Source organism: Bos taurus, chromosome X (assembly GCF_002263795.3).
Source record: "Bos taurus isolate L1 Dominette 01449 registration number 42190680 breed Hereford chromosome X, ARS-UCD2.0, whole genome shotgun sequence".
NCBI lineage: Eukaryota > Metazoa > Chordata > Mammalia > Artiodactyla > Bovidae > Bos > Bos taurus.
In genome coordinates, this window is record NC_037357.1 from 77,602,419 (window position 1) to 77,628,012 (window position 25,594).

The 25,594-nt window shown below is 44.3% G+C and overlaps 1 protein-coding gene across 1 annotated transcript; it reads left to right on the forward strand.

Moving 5' to 3' along the window:
• The first annotated feature begins 3,460 nt into the window (after positions 1 to 3,460).
• Positions 3,461 to 23,558, forward strand: MGC140080 (uncharacterized protein). The gene is made up of 6 exons (NM_001077106.2): positions 3,461 to 3,545; positions 19,276 to 19,494; positions 19,578 to 19,735; positions 20,390 to 20,526; positions 21,891 to 22,038; positions 23,016 to 23,558. The coding sequence occupies exons 2-6, from the start codon at positions 19,280 to 19,282 to the stop codon at positions 23,060 to 23,062; spliced, it is 705 nt and encodes a 234-aa protein (NP_001070574.1). The 5' UTR covers positions 3,461 to 3,545; positions 19,276 to 19,279; the 3' UTR covers positions 23,063 to 23,558.
• The last annotated feature ends 2,036 nt before the right edge of the window (positions 23,559 to 25,594 follow it).

The following is a 25,594-nucleotide window of genomic DNA, read 5'->3' on the forward strand; positions in this document are numbered from 1 at the left end:
ACCTGAATGATCTAGTGGTTTTCCCTACTTTCTTCAGTTTTAGTCTGAATTTGGCAATAAGGAGTTCATGGTCTGAGCCACAGTCAGCTCCTGGTCTTGTTTTTGTTGACTGTATAGAGCTTCTCCATCTTTGGCTGCAAAGAATATAATCAATCTGATTTCAGTGTTGACCATCTGGTGATGTCCATCTGTAGAGTCTTCTCTTGTGTTGTTGGAAGAGGGTGTTTGTTATGGCCAGTGCATTTTCTTGGCAAAACTCTATTAGTCTTTGCCCTGCTTCATTCCATATTCCAAGGCCAACTTTGCCTGTTACTCCAGGTGTTTCTTGACTTGCTACTTTTGATCTCACATGCTAGTAAAGTAATGCTCAAAATTCTCCAAGCCAGGCTTCAGTAATATGTGAACCGTGAACTTCCTGATGCTCAAGCTGGTTTTAGAAAAGGCAGAGGAACCAGAGATCAAATTGCCAACATCCGCTGGATCATGGAAAAAGCAAGAGAGTTCCAGAAAAACATCTATTTCTGCTTTACGGACTATGCCAAAGCCTTTGACTGTGTGGATCACAATAAACTGTGGAAAATTCTGAAAGAGATGGGAATACCAGACCACCTGACCTGCCTCTTGAGAAACCTGTATGCAGATCAGGAAGCAACAGTTAGAACTGGACATGGAACAACAGACTGGTTCCAAATAGGAAAAGGAGTACGTCAAGGCTGTATATTGTCACGCTGTTTATTTAACTTATATGCAGGGTACATCATGAGAAACGCTGGACTGGGAGAAACACAAGCTGGAATCAAGATTGCCAGGAGAAATATCAATAACCTCAGATATGCAGATGACACCACCCTTATGGCAGAAAGTGAAGAGGAACTCAAAAGCCTCTTGATGAAAGTGAAAGCGGAGAGTGAAAAAGTTGGCTTAAAGCTCAACATTCAGAAAACTAAGATCATGGCATCCGGTCCCATCACTTCATGGGAAATAGATGGGGAAACCATGGAAACAGTGTCAGACTTTATTTTTCGGGGCTCCAAAATCTCTGCAGATGGTGACTGTAGCCATGAAATTAAAAGACACTTACTCCTTGGAAGGAAAGTTATGACCAACCTAGATAGCATATTCAAAAGCAGAGACATTACTTTGCCAACAAAGGTTCGTCTAGTCAAGGCTATGGTTTTTCCTGTGGTCATGTATGGATGTGAGAGTTGGACTGTGAAGAAGGCTGAGCGCTGAAGAATTGATGCTTTTGAACTGTGGTGTTGGAGAAGACTCTTGAGAGTCCCTTGGACTGCAAGGAGATCCAACCAGTCCAATCTGAGGGAGATCAGCCCTGGGAGTTCTTTGGAAGGAATGATGCTAAAGCTGAAACTCCAGTACTTTGGCCACCTCCTGCGAAGAGTTGACTCATTGGAAAAGACTCTGATGCTGGGAGGGATTGGGGGCAGGAGGAGAAGGGGACGACAGAGGATGAGATGGCTGGATGGCATCACTGACTCGATGGATGTGAGTCTGAGTGAACTCTGGGAGTTGGTGATGGACAGGGAGGCCTGGCGTGCTGCTATTCATGGGGTCACAAAGAGTCAGACACGACTGAGTGACTGAACTGTACTGAACTGACCAGAGCCTTATACCACCTGGGATTCGTTAATTCTCAAAGGCATTGGGACTCTAAACAACTAAAGGACAATTCCTTCACGTAGCAGGTGCTGTTCAAGCACTTTTTTCCCACTCTGGCCTTGAATAGTGGACTACGTGAGTTAAGAGAAAAGAATGTTTGGCGTGTGCCAGTTATCCTCTTTGATATTGAAGAGCTCTTCCTATATGTTTATCTGCTGCCTGGTAATCTTTGGTGTTGCAACACATAACAGGGCCTTCATGTTTGTTGGGTTAAAAGGAACAAATAGGTTCCAACCCCTGGGACAGACTTGCCCTACTGATATTATGTTGCAATACATATCAAGGTCACCTTACGAAGGCAAAAAAAAAAAAAAAAAAAACCCTCATCATATGAAAATGAATAATCTGCAGTTAGGGACGAAGTTGCCTGTTGGAAGGGCTGTCTTGTGATGGAGTGGGTGTGCTTGGGAGTTGACTCTATATATGTGGGGCTAAGAGTTTTTCTTTGGATCTAGAGATTTTTTTTAAGGGTACCTCCCCCATCCCCTTCCATATAACCACTGCGCAGTTGTTCTCAGACATGAAGACTCCCTGTGGTGTCAAGAGAAGAGAGATGTTATTCCTTTCTTATTCCTGGCTTAGTCCTTCCCCATGAGGGTCAGAGCTCTCTGCTGTGGAAAATTCACTCTTTATTGGCTGAAGTCTATTGCAACCATGACCGAGGAGCCAGTGGCACTGCCCCAAGAAGGAGCTAGTACAGCCTTAAAGGGCAAAGTGAGATGCTATCTCCCACCCTTCACCACCCCACCTCCACCACTGACATTCCCCAGTCCACCTGAGGCTGGAGTCAGTGTTGAAAGCTTCATAGTTGTAAAGGTGAAGTGAAAACAGTCCAATGTGCCAGTATTTATTTCAGGCCCAGTGACCGAGAAACTGGGGAAGGTAGGGATGGGTGGCAGCAGAGGGAGCTTGGTCACTGTTCATGAGTCTGTGTCTGTGGGTCCTGAGGTCTCAGCTTCCCAGTGTCTGATATCCTCCCCTAGAAAGGAAAGCAGAGTGACAGTTGAACCTTTGGGAACCCTGGGGGAAGGCAGGCTTGGCCTGGGGCTCTCTAGGTCAAGCAGGAAGGGGAAGCATGTTGGCTTGGCTGTGAGCAGCGAGAGAGGCAGAGGCTGACTCTGAGCCTCTCACCTGAAGGACTGGGTGAAACAGGCCAGGGCTCTCTAGAACTGGCTCCTCCGACACCCTTGGGGACCAGAAGGCTCCCTGAGCAAGCTTGTGCCACTGGATGGGTTCTACATAGTGTCAGATGAAACCACAAATTCCTCAGTGTCTTTAAGCTGGATCTTCGTGTTCTGCAGGAAAAGAGACAGAGAGACAGAGAGGGCGAGAGAGAGCGGCCTCATCCTAATCTCCGTGCCTTCCCTGATATTCACTACCTCATTCAACAAGTAGTATGTGCACTGCAACACTGTTCCAGATGCTGGGGATACAACAGTGACCTCTACAGACCACATCCCAGCCCCAGGGGCTGACATTCCATGACACCAGGGGGAAAGCAGACTTGCCAGGTCAGGAGGTGGAAGGAAGGGCCTGCTTCTAGGAAGGTGTGATGTGTGTGTAGTGACCAACAGGACTTCTTTGAAGAGACCAGCTAAGCTCTTGACTCTGCTGTGTGCAAAGAGGCTGAGGAGCTGGCTCCTCCACATCCTTCCAGCCCCTCTGGCCCCGCCCTGTCTTTCCTCCCTCCTGCAACCCGGTGCAATGTGCTCAAGCAGTGGATACATTTCTGGTATGTGACGTCCCTGCTGTTGTTGTGTGTCTTACTCCCACCCTTCCCTTCTCTCTGTCTCTCTTTTTCTTCTTTCCACTGAACCTCCCAGCAGGCTCAAGCCAGGTTTCTGAGTGCTGAAGAAAGAAAGCAGATGGTGAGTTGTCATTTGGTGGGGATGTGATAGACAGGGGTGTGTATGTGGACCCTCCCCACATTTAGAGTCATAGGATTGTGTACCTAAAAGCCCCAGGGAGGTATATGGGTCCAAATGGGTTATCAAAGAAAGGAGGGTAAACTTGGTGATGGCATCCACAGTCCCAATCAAGACCGGAGTTTTTCCTCTCGGGTGGCAGGGGCCGGGGTGCGGGTTATGTGAGATGCCATGTCTGTGAGACAGTCAGCATCTAGTGGGTAGTGGACAGGCGATTTGGGGCCTGGTGGGTGGGGGGAGGTCTTGGAAAATGTGAGGGACAGAGGGGAAGGGGAAGGGCCTGGCCTGGACTAAGCTGAAAGCAGAACAACTGAGGTGAGTGCTCCTTGTTACCTAGTCCTATGTTATATGAGATTCCATCGTTGATACTTGGATTTTAAGAGAAGCTGCCTAGTTGTGGCCCCTGTTTATCACCTAGAACTATGAGGCTGTGCTCCACTGACTTCAAGGGAGCCCCCTGCAAACAGTAACTGGAAGGAAAAGAGGACGTAGGTGGCCTAAGAGTCTTTATCTGGTTTTTGAAATAATGGTGTTGCTTAGGAAGACATCTTTTATATACATGTGAGGATACAGGACTGATTGATTGTCTTCAGGAGCCTACCGCAGGTCATGGTCTGAGGTTATAAAATGGATGAGGTTCTGTTACTGCTTCAACTCATTCAGTGGGACAGAAGTCAAAAAAAAAAAGAAACAAAAAAGCAAGAAACCCAGGATGATAACAATACAGGGAGATGGCTATGAGAAGATGGAGGAGGGGCAGCCACCAGCCTTGAGAGTTGGAATGGAGTCTTAGAGATTTCCCAGAGAAGGCATGCCTGAAATGAGTGAAGAAAGAAGTTGGCCAGGAAATAGAGAATGGGGAGAGCTATGCAAGCAGTCGCCTGAGACAATAAAGTGCAGATTTTGCAACTGAAAATAAGTAGACTCGGGTTTCTCTTCTAGGGTTTCAGAAGAAAGTCAGTCATGCCACTTAAGTATAGGGGTAAAAAGTGGTGCCACACAGAGATACAGAGCCCTGGATTTTGAGAAGCAAAAGATTTTGAGTATTGTTAACTTTCATGATGGAGAAGGCAATGGCACCCCACTCCAGTACTCCTGCCTGGAAAATCCCATGGATGGAGGAGCCTGGAAGGCTGCAGTCCATGGGGTCGCTGAGGGTCGGACATGACTGAACGACTTCACTTTCACTTTTCTCTTAGACGCATTGGAGAAGGAAATGGCAACCCACTCCAGTGTTCTTGCCTGAAGAGTCCCAGGGATGGGGGAGCCTGGTGGGATGCCGTCTATGGGGTCACACAGAGTCGGACACGACTGAAGTGACGCAGCAGCAGCAACTTTCATGATGGTCCATTGATTATTTATCCTTTATTATTCAGTTTTTGAATGAAAGTTCTACCTAAGATATCTTTGCCTAACCTCATGGCACAAAGGTTTTCTCCCATTATTTTCTTGTAGGTTCACAACTTACACTTAGCTCTATTATTTATTTTGAGGGCTTTTGCATGCAGTGAGAGGTATTGACGTTTATTGGTGGTTTCCATACAGAGATTCCCTTTCTCCAGCTCTATTAGTTAATTATCAGTTAATTTAATTATCTTAGCACCTTTTGTCACAAATCAACTGACCATATTTTTGTGTACATCTGTTTCTGGGCTTTCTATTTTATCCACTGATCCATACATCTAGTTTTATGGTAATGGTGAACTATAGGTTCACGTTAAGTCAGGGAATTTGGTACCGTAACTCCTCCATCTTTGTTCTTTTCCAAATGGCTTTAGCTATTCTACATCCTTTGCATTTCCATATAAGTTTTAGAAATAACTTTTCATTCTAATTATGATTATGACAAATCGATAGATGAATTACTAGAGACCTGACATCTTAAACCTTCTGGAGTCTTCTGATCCACAAACATAGTATGCTGCTGCTGCTGCTGCTGCTGCTGCTGCTAAGTCACTTCAGTCGTGTCCAACTCTGTGCAACCCCAGAGACGGCAGCCCACCAGACTCCCCCGTCCCTGGGATTCTCCAGGCAAGAACACTGGAGTGGGTTGCCATTTCCTTCTCCAGTGCATGAAAGTGAAAAGTGAAAGTGAAGTCGCTCAGTCAAGTCCGACTCTTAGCGACCCCATGGACTGCAGCCTACCAGGCTCCTCCGTCCATGGGATTTTCCAGGCAAGAGTACTGGAGTGCGGTGCCATCGCCTTCTCCGAAAACACAGTGTATCTCCATTTAATTTGCATCTTCTTTAATTTTTCTTAGCAATATTTAATAGATACCTGTATATGAGTCTTGCAATACTACATTAAGCTTCTTAATAGGTATTTCATTTATTTCAGTGCTATTGTAAGTGATATTTAAGTTTCTTCCATCTCCAATCATTTGTTCCTGGTATGCTGAAATAGAGAGGACTTTTTCCCGTTGAGTTTCTATCCTGTAACCAGGTTAAATGCATATCAGATCTGAGAGATGATTTTGTTTTCTGTAGACTACTAAGTATTTTCTAAGTATTACTAAGTATGATCCCTTTAATGTATTGTTGCATTCAGTTTGTGCCTCTAGGTGTTCTTGCCAAATGCCATCAGGGAAAAGGATTTCAAACTGGGTAAGGTCTGTCAGAGAAAGCCACCCAAGTGAGTCTTCTAGGGAACTACCAGACAGGACAAATAATGACCTGGGAACCTTATCTGGGAACAAGGCTCTGCAGGAGGCCTGTCCCATTTCTGCTCCCTCTGGTGGCTGCCAGGCTGCCGGTTTTCACCATGATTGCAGGCTGTCAGCATTCAAAGCTGAGCTTCCCTTGTGGCTCAGCTGGTGAAGAATCTGCCTGCAATGCAGGAGACCTGGGTTCGATCCCTGGTTGGGAAGATTCCCTGGAGAAGGGAAAGGCTACCCACTCCAGTATTCGGGCCTAGAGAATTCCATGGACTGTATAGTCCATGGGGTTGCAGAGTTCGACAAGACCTAGAGACTTTCACTTTCACTAAAATTAGTGAGTTTACCGAGTGACCAATTTGCCACATTTACTGGATTTCTTGATTGTCACGTTAGCAACCTTTACGGGAATAGCTGGGCTTCCCAGATGGTATTAGTGGTAAAGAACCTGCCTGCCAATGCAGGACACATTAGAGACATGGGTTCGATCCCCAGGTGGAGAAGATCCCCTGTGGAAGGCGTGGCAACCCACTGCAGTATTCTTGCCTGGAGAATCCCATGGACAAAGGAGCCTGGTGAGCCACAAGTCTATAGGGTCACAAAGAGGCAGACGCGACTGAAGTGACTTAGCACTGCTGCTGCTGCTGCTAAGTCGCTTCAGTCGTGTCTGACTCTGTGCGACCTCATAGACGGCAGCCCACCAGGCTCCCCCATCCCTGTGACTTAGCACACATGCACAGAAAAAATCATTTTTATTTTAAAGATGAATAATATGTTTCTGAGTATTAACTCAACAAAGTAGATATACCTTAGACATTTGGAAAAATACCCAAAATTAGGGACTGAAAACTTTCCCCATGAAAGGATCGTTCTAACCCAAAATTTGGATTTTACCTATGATGAAACCATTTTAATTATTCCTGATTTATCTGGGAATATTCTGAATGTTATTTTCTATCTTTTCAAGCCACATGGATTTTGTGTGTGCGTGTGTGTGTGTGTGTGTGTGCATATTTTCAAATAGATTATTAGATAGAACTGCTGGTTTCTTGCATTTATAATTTTTAATCAAAGATGGGTATGTTAAATTCAAAAACTATGTTTAATTTTAATTTTAAAAACTGTTATTTTAAGCTGAACTAAAATTAATTAATTTAAATTGATCAGATCAGATCAGTCACTCATTCGTGTCCGACTCTTTGCAATCCCATGAATCACAGCACGCCAGGCCTCCCTGTCCATCACCAACTCCCAGAGTTCACTCAGACTCACGTTTTGAATTTAGATTGAATTTTAAACTTGAATATGAGCTAAAAGTCAAAATTTATATTTAAGTTCATATGGACAACTCTGCTTCTGGGAAGACAGAGTGGATGAACGTTTCCTATTCTTCCCACCAAGTACCACTTAAAACCCTGGTTGCCATATATAAAATAAACATAAGGCTCTGCAATGTGGGGAGGAGAAGGTGGATCAACTACGGATCTCAGAACCTGAGAAAGGACACGGTGGTGAGTTCCCTGGGTTTTCTTTCTGCATCATGTATCCCAGGCTTGGAGCTGAAGAAGCCGGCTACTGAGAGAAATGCCGAAAGGTGGAGACAAAAACAACAGTGACAACAACAGCAGCAGCAGCAATGAAACCCAGCTGAAACAGAAAGAAAAGTCTGCTCTCTCTAATGTAAGGATCAAGAATGACAAGACAGAAAAGGTTTTCTGCATGACTGCTCTACTCCAGCCAAGCAGTATGGAAAGGAAAAAAAAAAAAAAGGATTGTGGCCTGCCCGCCCCCTCGCCGCCCCTCCTCCCCGCCCCCGCCACCCCTCCCCCGCTTCCACCCCGCCAAGCCAGCGAACATCTAGCAGGGTATCTAGAATTCCACGTTTTACTGGCGGGAACAGGAGCCACCTTCCCCTCTTCACCAGGTCCCTGGAAATCAAACACATGGAGATTCTGGAATTATACCTCCACTTGGCAGTAAGATGGCAATCCTCCCCATCCCTGCTGGGATGATTTCAATACTTTCACCACTACTCAGTAGTAAGGAGGCCGCTCAATCCGTGGGCTAAAGAAAAGTTTCCCAGCACATTAAGAGATGGCTTGAACTAAATGGAGATGATTACAAACCATACCCAAATTTGTGGGATGAAGCTAAAGCATTGCTGGAAGGGAAATTTACACCAGTAAAGGCTTACATTATGGAAAGGGAAATGCACCAAGTCAATAATCTAAGTTCTCACCTCAGGAAACTAGAAGCAGCAGCAAAATAAATCCAAAGCAAACAGAAGGCAGGGGATACAGAAGATGACCCCAGTAATCAATGGAATTGAAAACAGAAAAACAACAGAGAAAATCAAGGAAACAAAAATCTCAGTTTTTGAAAAGATCAATAAAACTTACAAACCTCCAGCGAGTCTGACAAACTAAACCGCAGTGATTCACTGCATTTACTGAATGACTTCAGTGACTATGTTCGTGAAATAGTCTATTTTAGAGACCACGTGTAAAATAGATAAACCAGTGCAAGCTTGATGCATGAAGCAGGGCACCCAAAGCCACTGTTCTGTGACAACCTAGAGGGATGAGGTGGGGGTCGGGGGATGTGGCGGGGGACAGAGGTGGGAAGGGTGTTCAGGATGGAGGGGACACACCTATGGCCGATTCATATTGATGTATGACAAAACCCGTCACAATACTGTAAAGTAAATTTCTGACATAACAGCTGGATTGATGTCCTTCATACAGAAACTATTTGAGGTAACATTGTTTTGTAATTAGCTCAAATTCTTTTCTAAGTGATAGAAATAATTGCCTGACATCTACTCCACAAGTTCAAAATTTTTAGGCTATAATCATATCTTTGCAGATTGCAAAGTCCTTGGAGAGAAAAATGTACCTAAAATATTAATTGGCCAAGGTTTCATGCAGCATGACTCATGAGAAGAAGGTATTTGAAAAGTAAGGTGTTTGAAATGCTTTCCTGGTTTGAATCAATTGCTCTTTCACGTTGTTGGAAAGGTCCTGTATTATATGGGCTTAGTTGCAGATCTTAGGCTTTTAGTAAAATGATGTATATGGTCCTGCAATTCTCTAACATACGTTCTGTAACTGTAATAAAATGCATTTATTTTTATTTGTTTTCTATGTGCTGTGCTTAGTCACTCAGCCATGTCTGACTCTCTGCGACACATTGGACTGTAGCCCACCGGGCTCCTCTGTCCATGGGATTTTTCAGGCAAGAATATTGGAGTGGTTGCCATTTCCTTCTCCACGGGATCTTCCCAACCTGGGGACTGAACTCGTGTCTCCAGTGTCGCCTGCATCGCAGGTGGATTGTTTACCTGCTGAGCCATTGGGGAAGCCCTATTTACTTATTTCTTTATATTTTACTATATCTCCATTTAAAATGTCTGTGTGTGTGAGAGAGAGTGAGTGCATAAGTGTGTGCTTGCGCCCAGGATCCAAGCTACTTTATAGCGGCCAAATTTATAACCCAGGTTCTCTTAATAATTGTTAAAAACTGTTTCTAGTTGTTGCTGAACAGTTACTTCCGATTTCAGGCAACAGATCTTGTCATTCTCTTTGGACTGTTAGAGGAAATTCTTTTTGAATTCGTCTTATATTTGCTTACATTTCTCTTCGTATTGTTCACTTTGTTTTCTTCATATTTCTTTGAACACAGCAAATAAATCGCTTTTCCTCTTTATTTTGTTGTTGCAAACACAGCAACCGCAGCAACAACAACAATGGAAGGGGTTGGAGGCTGAGGTGCTCAACTTTACAGCAAAATGCCCACTAATTAAAAGTAGACAGGAATTTCTAGAAAACAGAAATAGAGTATAGCCATGTTTCCAACCACCAAAGCAATAATCAAACCAGACCCAGAGCACTGAATAAAAGCTAAGGCCAAGAGGTGAGAATGTTTTTCGAGAACAGACTACCCACATGGTATCAGAATATCATGCCACAGACTGCTTACATATACGGCAAAACCAATACAATATTGTAAAGTTAAAAAATCAAATCAAATCAAATCAAAAAGGTACCTTTACCGTGAAATGATCTCTACAACAACCCCTTAAATAAGTGATCAGACTCAGTAATGCCAACTGTAGCAATGACAGCTAGACACACTGAACTTGGGGGCCTACAGATGTGAGGCTCATGACCTATTTAATATACTTGCCAAGAATATTAAATCTGAAGACATAAATCTAAACAAGAGGAAAATATCAGGCAAACGCATACTGTGGACACTTTACAAGCAAACGAGCCTAGGCGCCATGACATGAAAATGTCATTGCCGTGGAAGATTGGAGTTGAGGGACTGTTTGGGACTGCAGGATACTAAAGAGACATGACAACGGAGTGCAGTGTGTGATCCTTGATTGAACTGTGGATCCTCAAAAGGATATTATTGGGACAATTGGGGAAATTTGACTATGGACTCTATATGGACTCAGATGACACTATCACCTCATTGTTAAATTCCTTCGACATGATAGCAGTACTGTGGTCAGACGGGAGAGCATCCTAGTTCTTAGGAGACAAGTTCTGAAGTAATTGGATGAAGTGTTTGGAACTGTTACGTGGTTAAGCAAAAAAGAAGAAAAAGAGAGCGAGAAAGCAATGGGATAGTAGGAATCTAGGTAAAAGAATGCTTACTCTTTATGCATTTTCAAAATAAAAAGCTGAGGAAAATGGATTGCTCATATTTTAGAGTTATGAATTGAAATATTTCCCAATAAAAATAAGAAAATTTCTGATGCTTTCTTGAAAATAGTCTGGGAGAGGGGTAGAGGAGAAGATATATGCGAATCGAGTTTGGCTATAAGTTGTTGCTGGTTGCAGTTGGGTGATGGGATAATCGGAGGTTCCTTCACTGTTCTCTCGCGTACAATGGTTCTCAAAGTGTGGTTCCCTCCCAACAGCACCTGCATCACCAGGGAACTTGTCAGAAAAGGAAACTCTGGGTCCCACTCCAGAACTTTTAATCTGAGACTATAGATATGGAGCTCAGCGATCTGTGCTTTAACAAGCTCTCTGTGTGATTCTGCTGCAAGTTCCCATTCCAGGACCACAGCTCTACTGTCATGAACTTGGAGATTGAAAATTTGTATACAAGCTCTATTTGCAAATGTTTGAAATCATCCACAGTATAATTTTTTAATGTATTTATTTTTTATTGAGGGATAATTGCTTTCCAGAATTTTGCTGTTTTCTGTCAAACCTCAACATGAATCAGCCATCAGATCAGATCAGATCAGTCACTCAGTCGTGTCCAACTCTTTGCGACCCCATGAATTGCAGCACGCCGGGCCTCCCCGTCCCTCACCAACTCCCGGAGTTCACTCAGACTCACATCCTTTGAGTCGGTGATGCCATCCAGCCATCTCATCCTCTGTCGTCCCCTTCTCCTCCTGCCCCCAATCCCTCCCAGCATCACAGTCTTTTCCAATGAGTCAACTCTTCACATGAGGTGGCCAAAGTCCTGGAGTTTCAGCTTTAGCATCATTCTTTCCAAAGAACTCCCAGGGCTGATCTCCTTCAGAATGGACTGGTTGGATCTCCTTGCAGTCCAAGGGACTCTCAAGAGTCTTCTCCAACACCACAGTTCAAAAGCCTCAATTCTTCAGCGCTCAGCCTTCTTCACAGTCCAATTCTCACATCCATACATGACAACAGGAAAAACCATAGCCTTGACTAGATGAACCTTTGTTGGGAAAGTAGTGTCTCTGCTTTTGAATATGCCATAGGTATACATATATCCCGTCCCTTTTGAAACTCCCTCCCATCTCCCTCCCCACTCCACCCCTCTAGGTTGATACAGAGCCCCTATTTCAGTGTCCTGAGCCATACAGCAAATTCTGGCTGGCTATCTCTTTTATATATGGTAATGTATGTTTCCATGTTACTCTTTCCATACATCTACCCTTTCCTCCCCTCTCCCCATCACAGTAAAATTTTTTTAAGCAAATAAAACAGGCCTCCTAGCTTAGTGGTCAACCTAGATTAGTGGTCAGGTTTTAATGAAAAGTTTCAAGACAGATCACACTAATCTTACCTGAACACTGCCAGAGGATAGCAAAGAGGGCAACTAAGTTGCTCCACTTAGTCTATGAGACTAGAAAACCTTGACCCTGGAACCAGCAATTATGCTCTGAGGAGAGAAACATCAAGTCAATCTTGCTCATGAACAGAAGGCAGGCAAATTCCAGGCAAAACTTTAGCAAAGTGAACTCACCAGTGTACACAAAAGATGATACACTGTGATGTATAGCTACGTCTATCCTAGGAGAGCAAATCTGGTGGAAGGGGGCATGAGAGAGGTTTGGGTCTTGCTAATATATTCTGCTGCCTGCTCCAGGTGCTAACTGAATGCGTATGTTTAATTTTTGAAAACTCACTAAGATGCACATGTACGATTTTGATTCTTTCTTGATTATAAGATATACTTCACTAAAAAATTTGAAAGAAATCTTATAAATAATCCTCATTATATTAACAGATCCAAATGAATAGAGCCCTGATCATTTCAATAGAGGCCCCCAAATTAAAACCCAATTATCTATTCATGATTTTTAAGACAAACTTATTAAACTAGAAATATAAGGATGCTCCTTAATCTGATAAAGGGAAAGAAGGAAAGAAAAAGAGAGAGGAGGGAGAGAGAGAGAGAGGAAGAAAAAGAAACAAAAGTGAGAAGGAAAAAATAAAGGAGGAAGGGAGGAAAGACAGAAAAAGGAGGAAGAGAGAATAAAAGAAAGAAAGTAAACAATGAAACAAACACAGAAAGCCCATTTTAATATGGAAATGTTGGCAACATTCTGTTTAATATTAGGAACAACCCAAAGATGCCCAATTTTGCCATCTCCATTTGACCTGGTAGTGGATGTCCTAGCCAGCCAGTAAGAAACTTGTAAACTCACAGATTCACAGAAAACTGCAGACCACCTCTAGACACATGATAAAATGTCACAGAGTTTAGCATGGTGGCTGACTTTAAGATCGAGATATATATAAGTCAAATGGATTTCTATAAATTAGAAAGAGATAGAAAATGTCATTTTGAACAGATATCAAGCACCAGAGCAACATGGTTCCAGAGTATCTTGAAAGTGCAAGTCGCTCAGATCACGTCTGACTCTTTGCGACCCCATGGACTGTAGCCCACCAGGCTTCTCTGTCCTTGGGATTCTCCAGGCAAGAATCCTGGAGTGGTTTGCCATTTCCTTCTCCAGGAGATCTTCCCGTCCCAGGGAATGAACCTGGGTCTCCCGCATTGCAGGCAGATTCTTTACTGTCTGAGCCACCAGGGAGTATCTAGGGATAAATACAAAAAGGAGGTACAAAATCTGAACGTAAAAAAGATAAACACTAAGCTGAAGGATTCCAACGTTAAAGAAGAGCCACAAAAATAGAGAGCCATTCCATGTTGGTGACTAGGAAGGCTGAATATCATAAAGATAGTCAATTCTCCCTTAACTGATCCACAGATTCAATGAAAATGTAATCCAAATCTACCGCAGATGAGTTTTCAGGGAACACGACATGCTGATCCTGACATTTACATTTTTGAGTTTAGGAAGGACAAAAGGCAAAGAATAGCAAAGATGTGCCTGGAAATGATGAATAAGGTGTGAGGACTTGTCCCACCAGAGATCAAGATGTCTTACTAACAGATAAAAATTAAGAGAGTGTAGTACTGGCCCAGGAATAGATTGACTTATCTGTGGAACAGAACAGGGAACTCAGAGACACAAATGAAGACCAAAATGACTCCACACACTGCCCATTGTTCCCTGGGGCTGCAAAATCGGATTTCGAATTGAGAATCCCTGACATAGGAATTGATGCTTTTGAACTGTGGTGTTGGAGAAGACTCTTGAGAGTCCCTTGGACTGCAAGGAGATCCAACCAGTCCATTCTGAAGGAGATCAGCCCTGGGATTTCTTTGGAAGGACTGATGCTAAAGCTGAAACTCCAGTACTTTGGCCACCTCATGCGAAGAGTTGACTCACTGGAAAAGACTGATGCTGGGAGGGATTGGGGGCAGGAGGAGAAGGGGACGACAGATGGCATCACTGACTCGATGGATGTGAGTCTGAGTGAACTCCGGGAGTTGGTGACGGACAGGGAGGCCTGGTGTGCTGCGATTCATGGGGTCGCAAAGAGTTGGACACGACTGAGTGACTGAACGGAACTGAACTGAACTGACTGACATAGGAATACAGAGGGATCTTAAAAACACAGGCTGAATTTTGTAAAAGTAATTTACAGAATACCAAGGATGCCTGTTTAAAATGCTCGCATATACAGTATTTCACAGGGCTTCCCAGGTGGCACTAGTGGCAAAAATCCTCCTGTCAATGCAGGAGACTTAAGAGAAATAGGTTGAGTTTTTATCATAAATGGATGTTGAATTTTGTCAAAGGCTTTCTCTGCATCTATTGAGATAATCATATAGCTTTTATTTTTCAATTTGTGAATGTGGTGTATTACATTGATTGACTTGCGGATATTGAAGAATCCTTGCATCCCTGGGATAAAGCCTACATGGTCATGGTGTATGATCTTTTTAATGTGTTGTTGGATTCTGATTGCTAGAATTTTGCTAAGGAGTTTTGCATCTATGTTCATCAGTGATATTGGCCTGTAGTTTTCTTTTTTTGTGGGATCTTTGTCAGGTTTTGGTATTAGGGTGATGGTGGCCTCACAGAATGAGTTTGGAAGTTTACCTTCCTCTGCAATTTTCTGGAAGAGTTTGAGCAGGATAGGTGTTAGCTCTTCTCTAAATTTTTGGTAGAATTCAGCTGTGAAGCCGTCTGGACCTGGGCTTTTGCTTGCTGGAAGATTTTTGATTACAGTTTCAATTCACATGCTTGTGATGGGTCTGTTAAGATTTTCTATTTCTTCCTGGTCCAGTTTTGGAAAGTTGCACTTTTCTAAGAATTTGTCCATTTCTTCCACGTTGTCCATTTTATCGGCATATAATTGTTGATAGTAGTCTCTTATGATCCTTTGTATTTCGTGTTGTCTGTTGTGATCTCTCCAGTTTCATTTCTAATTTTATTGATTTGATTTTTCTCCCTTTGTTTCTTGATGAGTCTGGCTAATGGTTTGTCAGTTTTATTTATCCTTTCAAAGAACCAGCTTTTGGCTTTGTTGATTTTTGCTATGGTCTCTTTTGTTTCTTTTGCATTTATTTCTGCTCTGATAACATGATCCTCTACATAGAAAACCTTAAAGACTCCACCAGAAAATTACTAGAACTAATCAATGATTATAGTAAAGTTGCAGGATATAAAATCAACACACAGAAATCCCTTGCATTCCTATACACTAATAATGAGAAAACAGAAAGAGAAATTAAGGAAACAATTCCATTCACCATTGCAACGGAAAGAATAAAATACTTAGGAATATATCTACCTAAAGAAACTAAAGATCTATATATAGAAAACTATAAAACACTGGTGACAGAAATCAAAGCGGACACTAATAGATGGAGAAATACACCATGATCATGGATTGGAAGAATCAATATAGTGAAAATGAGTATACTACCCAAAGCAATTTATAGATTCAATGCAATCCCTATCAAGCTACCAACAGTATTCTTCACAGAGCTAGAACAAATAATTTCACAATTTGTATGGAAATACAAAAAACCTCGAATAGCCAAAGCTATCTTGAGAAAGAAGAATGGAACTGGAGGAATCAACCTACCTGACTTCAGGCTCTACTACAAAGCCACAGTTATCAAGACAGTATGGTACTGGCACAAAGACAGAAATATTGATCAATGGAACAAAATAGAAAGCCCAGAGATAAATCCACGCACATATGGACACCTTATCTTTGACAACGGAGGCAAGAATATACAATGGATTAAAGACAATCTCTTTAACAAGTGGTGCTGGGAAAACTGGTCGACGACTTGTAAAAGAATGAAACTAGGACACTTTCTAACACCATACACAAAAATAGACTCAAAATGGATTAAAGATCTCAACGTAAGACCAGAAACTATAAAACTCCTAGAGGAGAACATAGGCAAAACACTCTCCGACATACATCACAGCAGGATCCTCTATGACCCACCTCCCAGAATATTGGAAATAAAAGCAAAAATAAGCAAATGGGAGCTAATTAACCTTAAAAGCTTCTGCACAACAAAGGAAACTATTAGCAAGGTGAAAAGGCAGCCTTCAGAATGGGAGAAAATGATAGCAAATGAAGCAACTGACAAACAACTAATCTCAAAAATATACAAGCAACTCCTACAGCTCAACTCAAGAAAAATAAATGACCCAATCAAAAAGTGGGCCAAAGAACTAAATAGACATTTCTCCAAAGAAGACATACAGAGGGCTAACAAACACATGAAAAGATGCTCAACATCACTCATTATCAGAGAAATGCAAATCAAAACCACTATGAGGTACCATTTCACGCCAGTCAGAATGGCTGCGATCCAAAAGTCTACAAGCAATAAATGCTGGAGAGGGTGTGGGGAAAAGGGAACCCTCTTACACTGTTGGTGGGAATGCAAACTAGTACAGCCACTATGGAGAACAGTGTGGAGATTCCTTAAAAAACTGGAAATAGAACTGCCTTATGACCCAGCAATCCCACTGCTGGGCATACACACTGAGGAAACCAGAAGGGAAAGAGACACGTGTACCCCAATGTTCATCGCAGCACTGTTTATAATAGCCAGGACATGGAAGCAACCTAGATGCCCATCAGCAGATGAATGGATAAGAAAGCTGTGGTACATATACACAATGGAGTATTACTCAGCCATTGAAAAGAATACATTTGAATCAGTTCTAATGAGGTGGATGAAACTGGAGCCTATTATACAGAGTGAAGTAAGCCAGAAAGAAAAACACCAATACAGTATACTAACGCATATATATAGAATTTAGAAAGATGGTAACAATAACCCTGTGTACGAGACAGCAAAAGAGACACTGATGTATAGAACAGTCTTATGGACTCTGTTGCAGAGGGAGAGGGTGGGAAGATTTGGGAGAATGGCATTGAAACATGTATAATATCATGTATGAAACGAGTTGCCAGTCCAGGTTCGATGCACGATACTGGATGCTTGGGGCTAATGCACTGGGACGACCCAGAGGGAGGGTATGGGGAGGGAGGACGGAGGAGGGTTCAGGAAGGGGAACATATGTATACCTGTGGCGGATTCAATTTGATATTTGGCAAAACTAATACAGTTTGTAAAGTTTAAAAATAAAATAAAATTAAAAAAAAAAAAAAAGAGAGGGACATAGGTTGGATGCCTGGATCGGGAAGATCCCATGCAGAAGGAAATGGCAACCCACTCCAGTATTCTCGCCTGCAGAACGTCATGGACAGAGGAGCCTGGTGGGCTATATAGTCCATAGGCTCTCAAAAGAGTCGGACATGACTGAAGAAACTTAGCACACAGTATTTCACATCCAAAAAGCAAAGAGTTTGGGAAACAAGGTTTGGGGAGCACAAAGCTCCACTTCAGTTCTGGAGTCGAATGGCAGGCCCAGTAAAGCCACCCAGCAGGAGGAGAAGTGCAAGGGAGTTGAAGAGAGCGCAGGGCTTTTGTCGTGACCTTCAGACGAACTTGAAGCTCATTGGTCACTGACCACAGCGGTGGGAAGTGAAAAGCAGAGCTGGAAGCTCACTGTCTTTTGAAGGAAGGGCGGGAAAGGGACTGAGAGCTGGGTCTTCCCTCGGGCCTCCTGTCCCAATAGATTGATCCTGACCTGCTGGGGGCTGGGGTAACCATAGACTGGCATCAGGAACAGGACCCTCATTCTCCGCATCATTTCTTTCCTCCCTCCCTCCCGCTCTGGATCCCCAGTCCCTCTTCTCTCCTCCACCTCCGCAGGGTACCTCGGATCCCACCCCGCCCCACCCCTCCCCCCACTCCACACCCCACACCGCATCTCTCCTTGGCTGAAGTCCTGTGAGATGATCGCTTGCTCCAGACTCCTGACCCCTGGCCTCTGGCCGCTGGGGCAGGGCTTCTGTCCCCCCACCCACACCCCCGCCACCTCATGATTCTGAGGTGGGGGTGACAGGGAATGGTTGGGTAAGCTGAGAGCAGGGAGGTGGCGAACTCTGGGTTTGGCAGGAGGGGAAGCTGTGCTCAAGCATAATTGTTGAAGGTGTTGGAGAGGAGCTGGGAAGATTGTTGGGAGGCTGAGGAGGGGATGCACGGGTTGCATGAAAGCAGAGAGGGTGTGCTGCTGCAAGAGAACAATTAGTGCAGTGAGGAGTTGGCTGTTGACTAGATCAGCGTCTGGCGTTCAATAGGGGGCTCAACAAACATCTACTTGGTAAGTCGATGAGGGGATGAGTGAAAGTAATCATTGAAAGAAGGGCTTGAGATGCAGGCGGAGTATAGGATTTCATGATATGATATGATTTCGGGGTGTCACTTTAAAGAGGGAGCACGAAAACAATTAAGATTTTGATAGAGTGCAAGAAAAAATTGGAATGGAAGATGAGAGGAAAATTGAATGTAGGGCATACATGAGACCAATAATAGAATTGAGTGCAGGACATAAGAATCATGAGCAGGGAGTGGATGAATGCAGGAGGCGAGGAAGACAATTGTGGAAAGGGATGCCAGGAATAATGTTGGGCATAGCAGAATACAGGATGATAAACATGAGACACGGAAGTAGTATTTGTTGAAGGAGGCACGAGAGTGCATGTGTATGCCTGAAGGGGTCGGGGGTCCATGGGAAGTGAAGGTAAGCAGGGGGGAGTAATAATTGGATTGGAAGTATACAGGACCCACGCCCAGAGTTTCTTGGAACTGGCCTATATGTGAGTGGGGCTTCCTGGGAAGGAGGCTACATGAGCAAGAAGAGAGGGTGCAATCTCATTTCAGCAGTGAGCTGGATGGAGAAGAATCCAGCCACCTCAGATGGGGTTTTCCAGGGGCAGAGGAAGTACGTAGCGGGTAGGGGATCATGTGGCCACTCTGACCTCCACTCCTTGCCCTAGAACCATGGATCCCAATGAAATGCCTGGTATGCCCTCCTGCCTCCCCGACTCCACCCCTGGACTTGAGACCGGAGCCCCACGTGGCATTGAACTTGGCCCCAGAGGATCTATACGTCGCTGTGCCCGCTGCCACAACCATGGCATCACTGACCAAATCAAGGACGAGGAGCACCTCTGCCTCTTCCAGGCCTGCAAGTGTCACAAATGTGTTCTCTCCTCGTGAGTATGGCATCTGACAAGGGCAGGGGAGGAGGCCTCCTCTAAAGGTGACTGACCTTAGACCCACAATCCTCCCACTTTAGGGAACACGACAGCATCTTGCCTGCTGAACGTGACTTGAAGACGGACCAGGGGCCACACCTAAGGAGGCGCCCGACTCGAGGACGGATCAGGGGTGGGACTACCTCTCCCAGAGCTCGCAGCCGTGGCAAGAAGTCGGGCACTCAAGCAAGAGTCCCCGGTGAGTGTCTCTGGCCAGGGAGGGAGTTGGCGTTTCGGGTGTAGGGAGCATGAGTAGTTCTGTCAGCAGTCCTACCACCCAGTTTCTATGTGGCTTTCCTCCTTGGGAAAGTTACTCTTCAGGCCTTAGCTCCCCCAACTATAAAAATGCCATCAGTATTATCTACCAAGTGTTGGTGGGAAGGAGAGATCTGGGAAATCAAAAAGGGTCTAGAGGGGGACAGGTTGGGGATGAGGTAGAGTGGGATGGGGCCAGAGGGTAAGGCTCACCTAAGGTGTCCCCAGTGTCTCACAGTTGGGAAGGAGAACATCACACCTCAGCTCGAGGCTCACCCCTGTGCAATCCCCGAGGAGGAGTCTGGGGCCAGTGTGGGAAGCTCTGACCTCAGCCACTGCTCAGAGCCCTTTCTGTGTCCTGAAGACCTGGGTACCATCTCTAACCCTACTACAACTTGCCATATGACCCTGAGGGAAAACTACTTCTCTATGGATCTCATAGTCTTCAGTCCCAAAATGAAGAAGAGGACTAGGTGGTCTTGAAGGTCTTCTCAGCTCTGGCATTCCGGGCTCCTATCCTTGCCCCAAAATATGCCCACATCTCCTCTCCATGGCCGGCTTGGTTCCTGGCTCCAACCTGTGCTCTCTGTTCCTGCAGACAATCTTCGAAGGCGCTCTGCTGCTCGGTCAAGTCCTGGACTCTTTGTCTCTGTCCTGGACTCCAGCACCCTTGAAGAAGCAACTAACAATTTCTCTTTTGAGGAAGTCGCACAGATCCCCTGCCCTGCCCAGCAGGCGAGTAGAGTGAGAAAGACCATGGGGCTACTTGTATATTGTGTTACTGAGTGTCCAAACCTTCTGCTTAAGGCTCTGGAGCTAGAAGGAGGAGATGGAGGCAGTACAGGGCAACTGGGGGCGGGGGGCGAGGTGGAGGAAGGGGAGGAGGAGCAGGCATCTCAGACTTAGGGGCTCTCTCAGCTCTGCCATTCCCAATCTGTGAGACTTTGGACACGTGACTTTACATATCCGAGCCTCTATTTCCTACCAGTGTGCTGAGAGGGGACAGTATTCTACACCTATAGAGAACTGCCGACTCATTGGAAAAGACCCTGATGCTGGGAAAGATTGAGGGCAGGAGAAGGGGGTGACAGAGGATGAGATGGTTGGATGGCATCACCGACTCAGTGGACATAAGCTTGAGCAAACTCGAGGAGATAGTGAAGGACAGGGAAGCCTGCCATGCTGCAGTCCGCGGGGTCACAAAGAGTCAGACATGATTTAGCAACTGAACAACAACAGCAACATAGCATTGCAAAGAGGACTAGCACAGGGCCTGCCACATCACAGGCCTTTGACAAGTGGAGGCTGTTATTCCACATGAAACAAACAGATGGGAGAGAAGCTTCTGCTGAGAAGGGGAGCCATAATGGTGAGGGACACCATCTTGCCCAGGCCAGAGTCTAATAACCATCAGAGAAAGTGTCCTGGAGATGAGTCAAGCTGGCCCTTCAAGCCCCTTGGGGATTGGGGAATATAGGGGCAAGAACCAGTCCCTGGACAGGAACAGTAAGCACGTCTCTCCAGGTGCCTCGCAGATTAAAATGCAGACACTTCTGATGTCCCATAGCACGGGTATACCTGTGGCGGATTCATTTCGATATTTGGCAAAACTAATACAATATTGTAAAGTTTAAAAATAAAATAAAATTTTAAAAAATAAAATAAAAAAGCTGAGAGGAATTAGTGTCTCTGGAAAGATACAGGAAAAAAAAAAAAAAATGGAAAAGAGGACAGGCCAGGCAGGGGAAGCGACTTGTCTAAGCCACAACACCTAATGGCCATTCAGACTCCCACATGCAGATATTGTAAACTCTCGGGCCCCTCCTCACTGGTAGTATGTGCCTGCCAAAGGGATAAATCCCCTGGTCTCTCCTTTCCTTGTTCCTAGACACTCAACTCTGATCCTCCAGCCCCATGCCACCCTTAACCCCCTTCTACTGCAGCCACAGAGTCTGGGGAGATTGTGGGGTCCAGAACCCTGGCAGGGGCCAAGCTTAGTGAAGGAGAAGAGCAGAAGGCCTCGGGGTAGCTGGGGACTGAAGGGGCATTGAGGGAGTGTGGGTTCCCAGCTCCCATTCTCTCACATCCTTTGTTTTCAGGCTCCCGAAGCTTCCAACCAGGCCTCGGTTTCTGCCTCCTCAGAGTGGCAGCAAAAACTGGAAGCAGCCCAGGCTCTGCTGACTCTGAAAAGATCTTCCTGGGCCCCTTCTGGCTCCATCTCTGTGCCCCAGCCCTGCGTTGCTCCAGGTAGCCTGGTCTTTGAAAGGAGAACAAGGGGTTGGGGACAGTTGGGAAATGGGAGGCTGTTGTGGTAAGCAGGGGCTAACTGGGAAGTCAGAGTTGGAGGGAGGAAGGGGGGTTGAACTTCTCTGGACCCAGGCTGCCAAGCTCCTCAGTCGGACTCTCGAAGTGGCAGTAGATGGTTGTTCAGAGAATCACTGAGCGTTTGTTGAGCATTGTGCTCAAAAGCAAATGCTCACTGCCCCGATGTCAAGAAATAAGGAAACTGAGTCCCTGAGAATGGCAGGGACTTACCAAGGGCATGCAGCATATCAAGTGGAAGAATCAGGTCTCCTGACTCCCAGCCCAGAGTTTTCTACCCAGACTCCTGCAGTCTGCTGTGATCTGGGGAGGACGTGTATAGGTGATAAGTGTCTGGTAGAGAAGATCTAGTTCCTGCCTTCAGGGAGCTTCCAGTCTTGATGTGGAGCCTGGATGCCTCCACAGGTCATGTTTTGGGGCTGAATCTCAATGATGAGCCTGGAGAAGAAGGGTGGAGGAGAGCTAGACACCTGGGAAGGCTGAGGGGGAAGGCTGGGCACTACCAGATCAAAATGGACTGTGATATGGAGTGTGAGTGAAGCAGGCAACCCTGGAGGAACTGCTAGAACGCGATGGAAGAGATGAGCGGGGAGAGGCTACCAGTCACGGAGGTCTGCCTGCCAGGCTTAAGAGGTTTGGCCAGCAACTGTGGGTGATGAGGGACCAAGGAATGTCTGAACTAGAGAGGAGCATGTTTGGAGACCCTGGGCTTGACAAAAAGAAATGTGGCTGCTGTGATGGAGGGATTGGAGGAAGCGAGAATTGAGATGGGCAAATCAAGGGAGTTCTGTGCAATATAGTCCAAGGTGACACAGCTTTGACTGGGTGGAACAAAAAGAGGGGAGAGCTGGGAGGACAAATGGATGTGACCTGGCCCTGACCCTTTTTTTGTGTGTTGACAGCTCCTGATGAAGATAAAGGACCTCAGCCTTCTAGCCCCTCTCTTTGACCTAGGCCGGCCATCTCCATTTCTCTGCCTATTGGTCACCTGGGGTGCATCTCCCTCTTGAACTAGAAGCCCAGAAGTGGGAAACTCATTAGAATGCTGTATATTTATGCATTTGCAAAATGCTTAATGTCCAAAATTCTTACTGTATTTAAAAAAAAAAAAAAAGCGTTTAGGCTCTTTTATAAGTTTTAGGTGCTTTTTATTATATGGGACAATTCCTTGACTGAGGGTGGATATTCCTCTACCTCCATCCTTTACTCTCTTGGATCCTGGGGTCTTATAATGTCTCTTATGAAAACAGGGTTTTGCAATCTAAGCTCATCAGTCTCTAAGTAGGGTTCTGTGTGAGTTCATCTGTTCATCAGCCAGAGGTTATTTTGATTCATGATACCCGCATGCTCATGTACTTATCCACGCATCTGAAAATCTGAGGATGTTTTCATTTTGTGTCTAGGTTTGTGTATGTGTGAAAATAATAAACCTTCATTGTAAGGCACTGAAATATTGGTGTTGCTTGTTACCACAGTATAACCTAGAGTACCCTGAGTTTACCATGTTCAATTCACTTTTCAAAGGGACAATCACTTTCCTCAATAACTGGGATTTCTTAACATGGTTGTTAAGGAAATGGTAGAGAAAAAAAATGGGTAGGAGATTTACTCATTCAGCAAGTAAGTGCCTACACCCTGCCTGGCAATGACTGCTTCCAGTTGTCCAGAAGGCCACAAATTCAGATGTCTGCAGGATCAAGCAGATTATATAAATGAGTAGAGCAAGCCAGATGGGGCCTGGCCAACTGAGAGTGCATGCTCTACCTAAGGGAGCAGCTGTCACTTGGCTCTAGCCAAGTGCTGCCCTACAGGAATGCAGACTCATTGTTGCCACATCTCTTGATAAATCTAGCCTTGGTAAATTCAAAAAAATAGAAATCATTCCAAGCATCTTTTCTGACCACAATGCAGTACGATTAGATCTCAATTACAGGAGAAAAACTATTAAAAATTCCAACTAATGGAGGCTGAACAACACGCTGCTGAATAACCAACAAATCACAGAAGAAATCAAAAAAGAAATCAAAATTTGCATAGAAACTAATGAAAATGAAAACACAACAACCCAAAACCTATGGGACACTTTAAAAGCAGTCCTAAGGGGAAAGTTCATAGCAATACAGGCATACCTCAAGAAACAAGAAAAAAGTCAAATAAATAACCTAACTCTACACCTAAAGCAACTAGAAAAGGAAGAAATGAAGAACCCCAGGGTTAGTAGAAGGAAAGAAATCTTAAAAATTAGGGCAGAAATAAATGCAAAAGAAACAAAAGAGACCATAGCAAAAATCAACAAAGCCAAAAGCTGGTTCTTTGAAAGGATAAATAAAACCGACAAACCATTAGCCAGACTCATCAAGAAACAAAGGGAGAAAAATCAAATCAATAAAATTAGAAATGAAACTGGAGAGATCACAACAGACAACACAGAAATACAAAGGATCATAAGAGACTACTATCAACAATTATATGCCAATAAAATGGACAACGTGGAAGAAATGGACAAATTCTTAGAAAAGTGCAACTTTCCAAAACTGGACCAGGAAGAAATAGAAAATCTTAACAGACCCATCACAAGCATGTGAATTGAAACTGTAATCAAAAATCTTCCAGCAAGCAAAAGCCCAGGTCCAGACGGCTTCACAGCTGAATTCTACCAAAAATTTAGAGAAGAGCTAACACCTATCCTGCTCAAACTCTTCCAGAAAATTGCAGAGGAAGGTAAACTTCCAAACTCATTCTATGAGGCCACCATCACCCTAATACCAAAACCTGACAAAGATCCCACAAAAAAAGAAAGCTACAGGCCAATATCACTGATGAACATAGATGCAAAACTCCTTAGCAAAATTCTAGCAATCAGAATCCAACAACACATTAAAAAGATCATACACCATGACCAAGTGGGCTTTATCCCAGGGATGCAAGGATTCTTCAATATCCGCAAATCAGTCAATGTAATACACCACGTTAACAAATTGAAAAATAAAAACCATATGATTATCTCAATAGATGCAGAGAAAGCCTTTGACAAAATTCAACATCCACTTATGATAAGAACTCTCCAGAAAGCAGGAATAGAAGGAACATACCTCAACATAATAAAAGCTATATATGACAAACCCACAGCAAACATTATCCTCAATGGTGAAAAATTGAAAGCATTTCCTCTAAAGTCAGGAACAAGACAAGGGTGCCCACTTTCACCATTACTATTCAACATAGTTTTGGAAGTTTTGGCCACAGCAATCAGAGCAGAAAAAGAAATAAAAGGAATCCAAGTTGGAAAAGAAGAAGTAAAGCCCTCACTATTTGCAGATGACATGATCCTCTACATAGAAAACCCTAAAGACTCCACCAGAAAATTACTAGAACTAATCAATGATTATAGTAAAGTTGCAGGATATAAAATCAACACACAGAAATCCCTTGCATTCCTATACACTAATAATGAGAAAACAGAAAGAGAAATTAAGGAAAC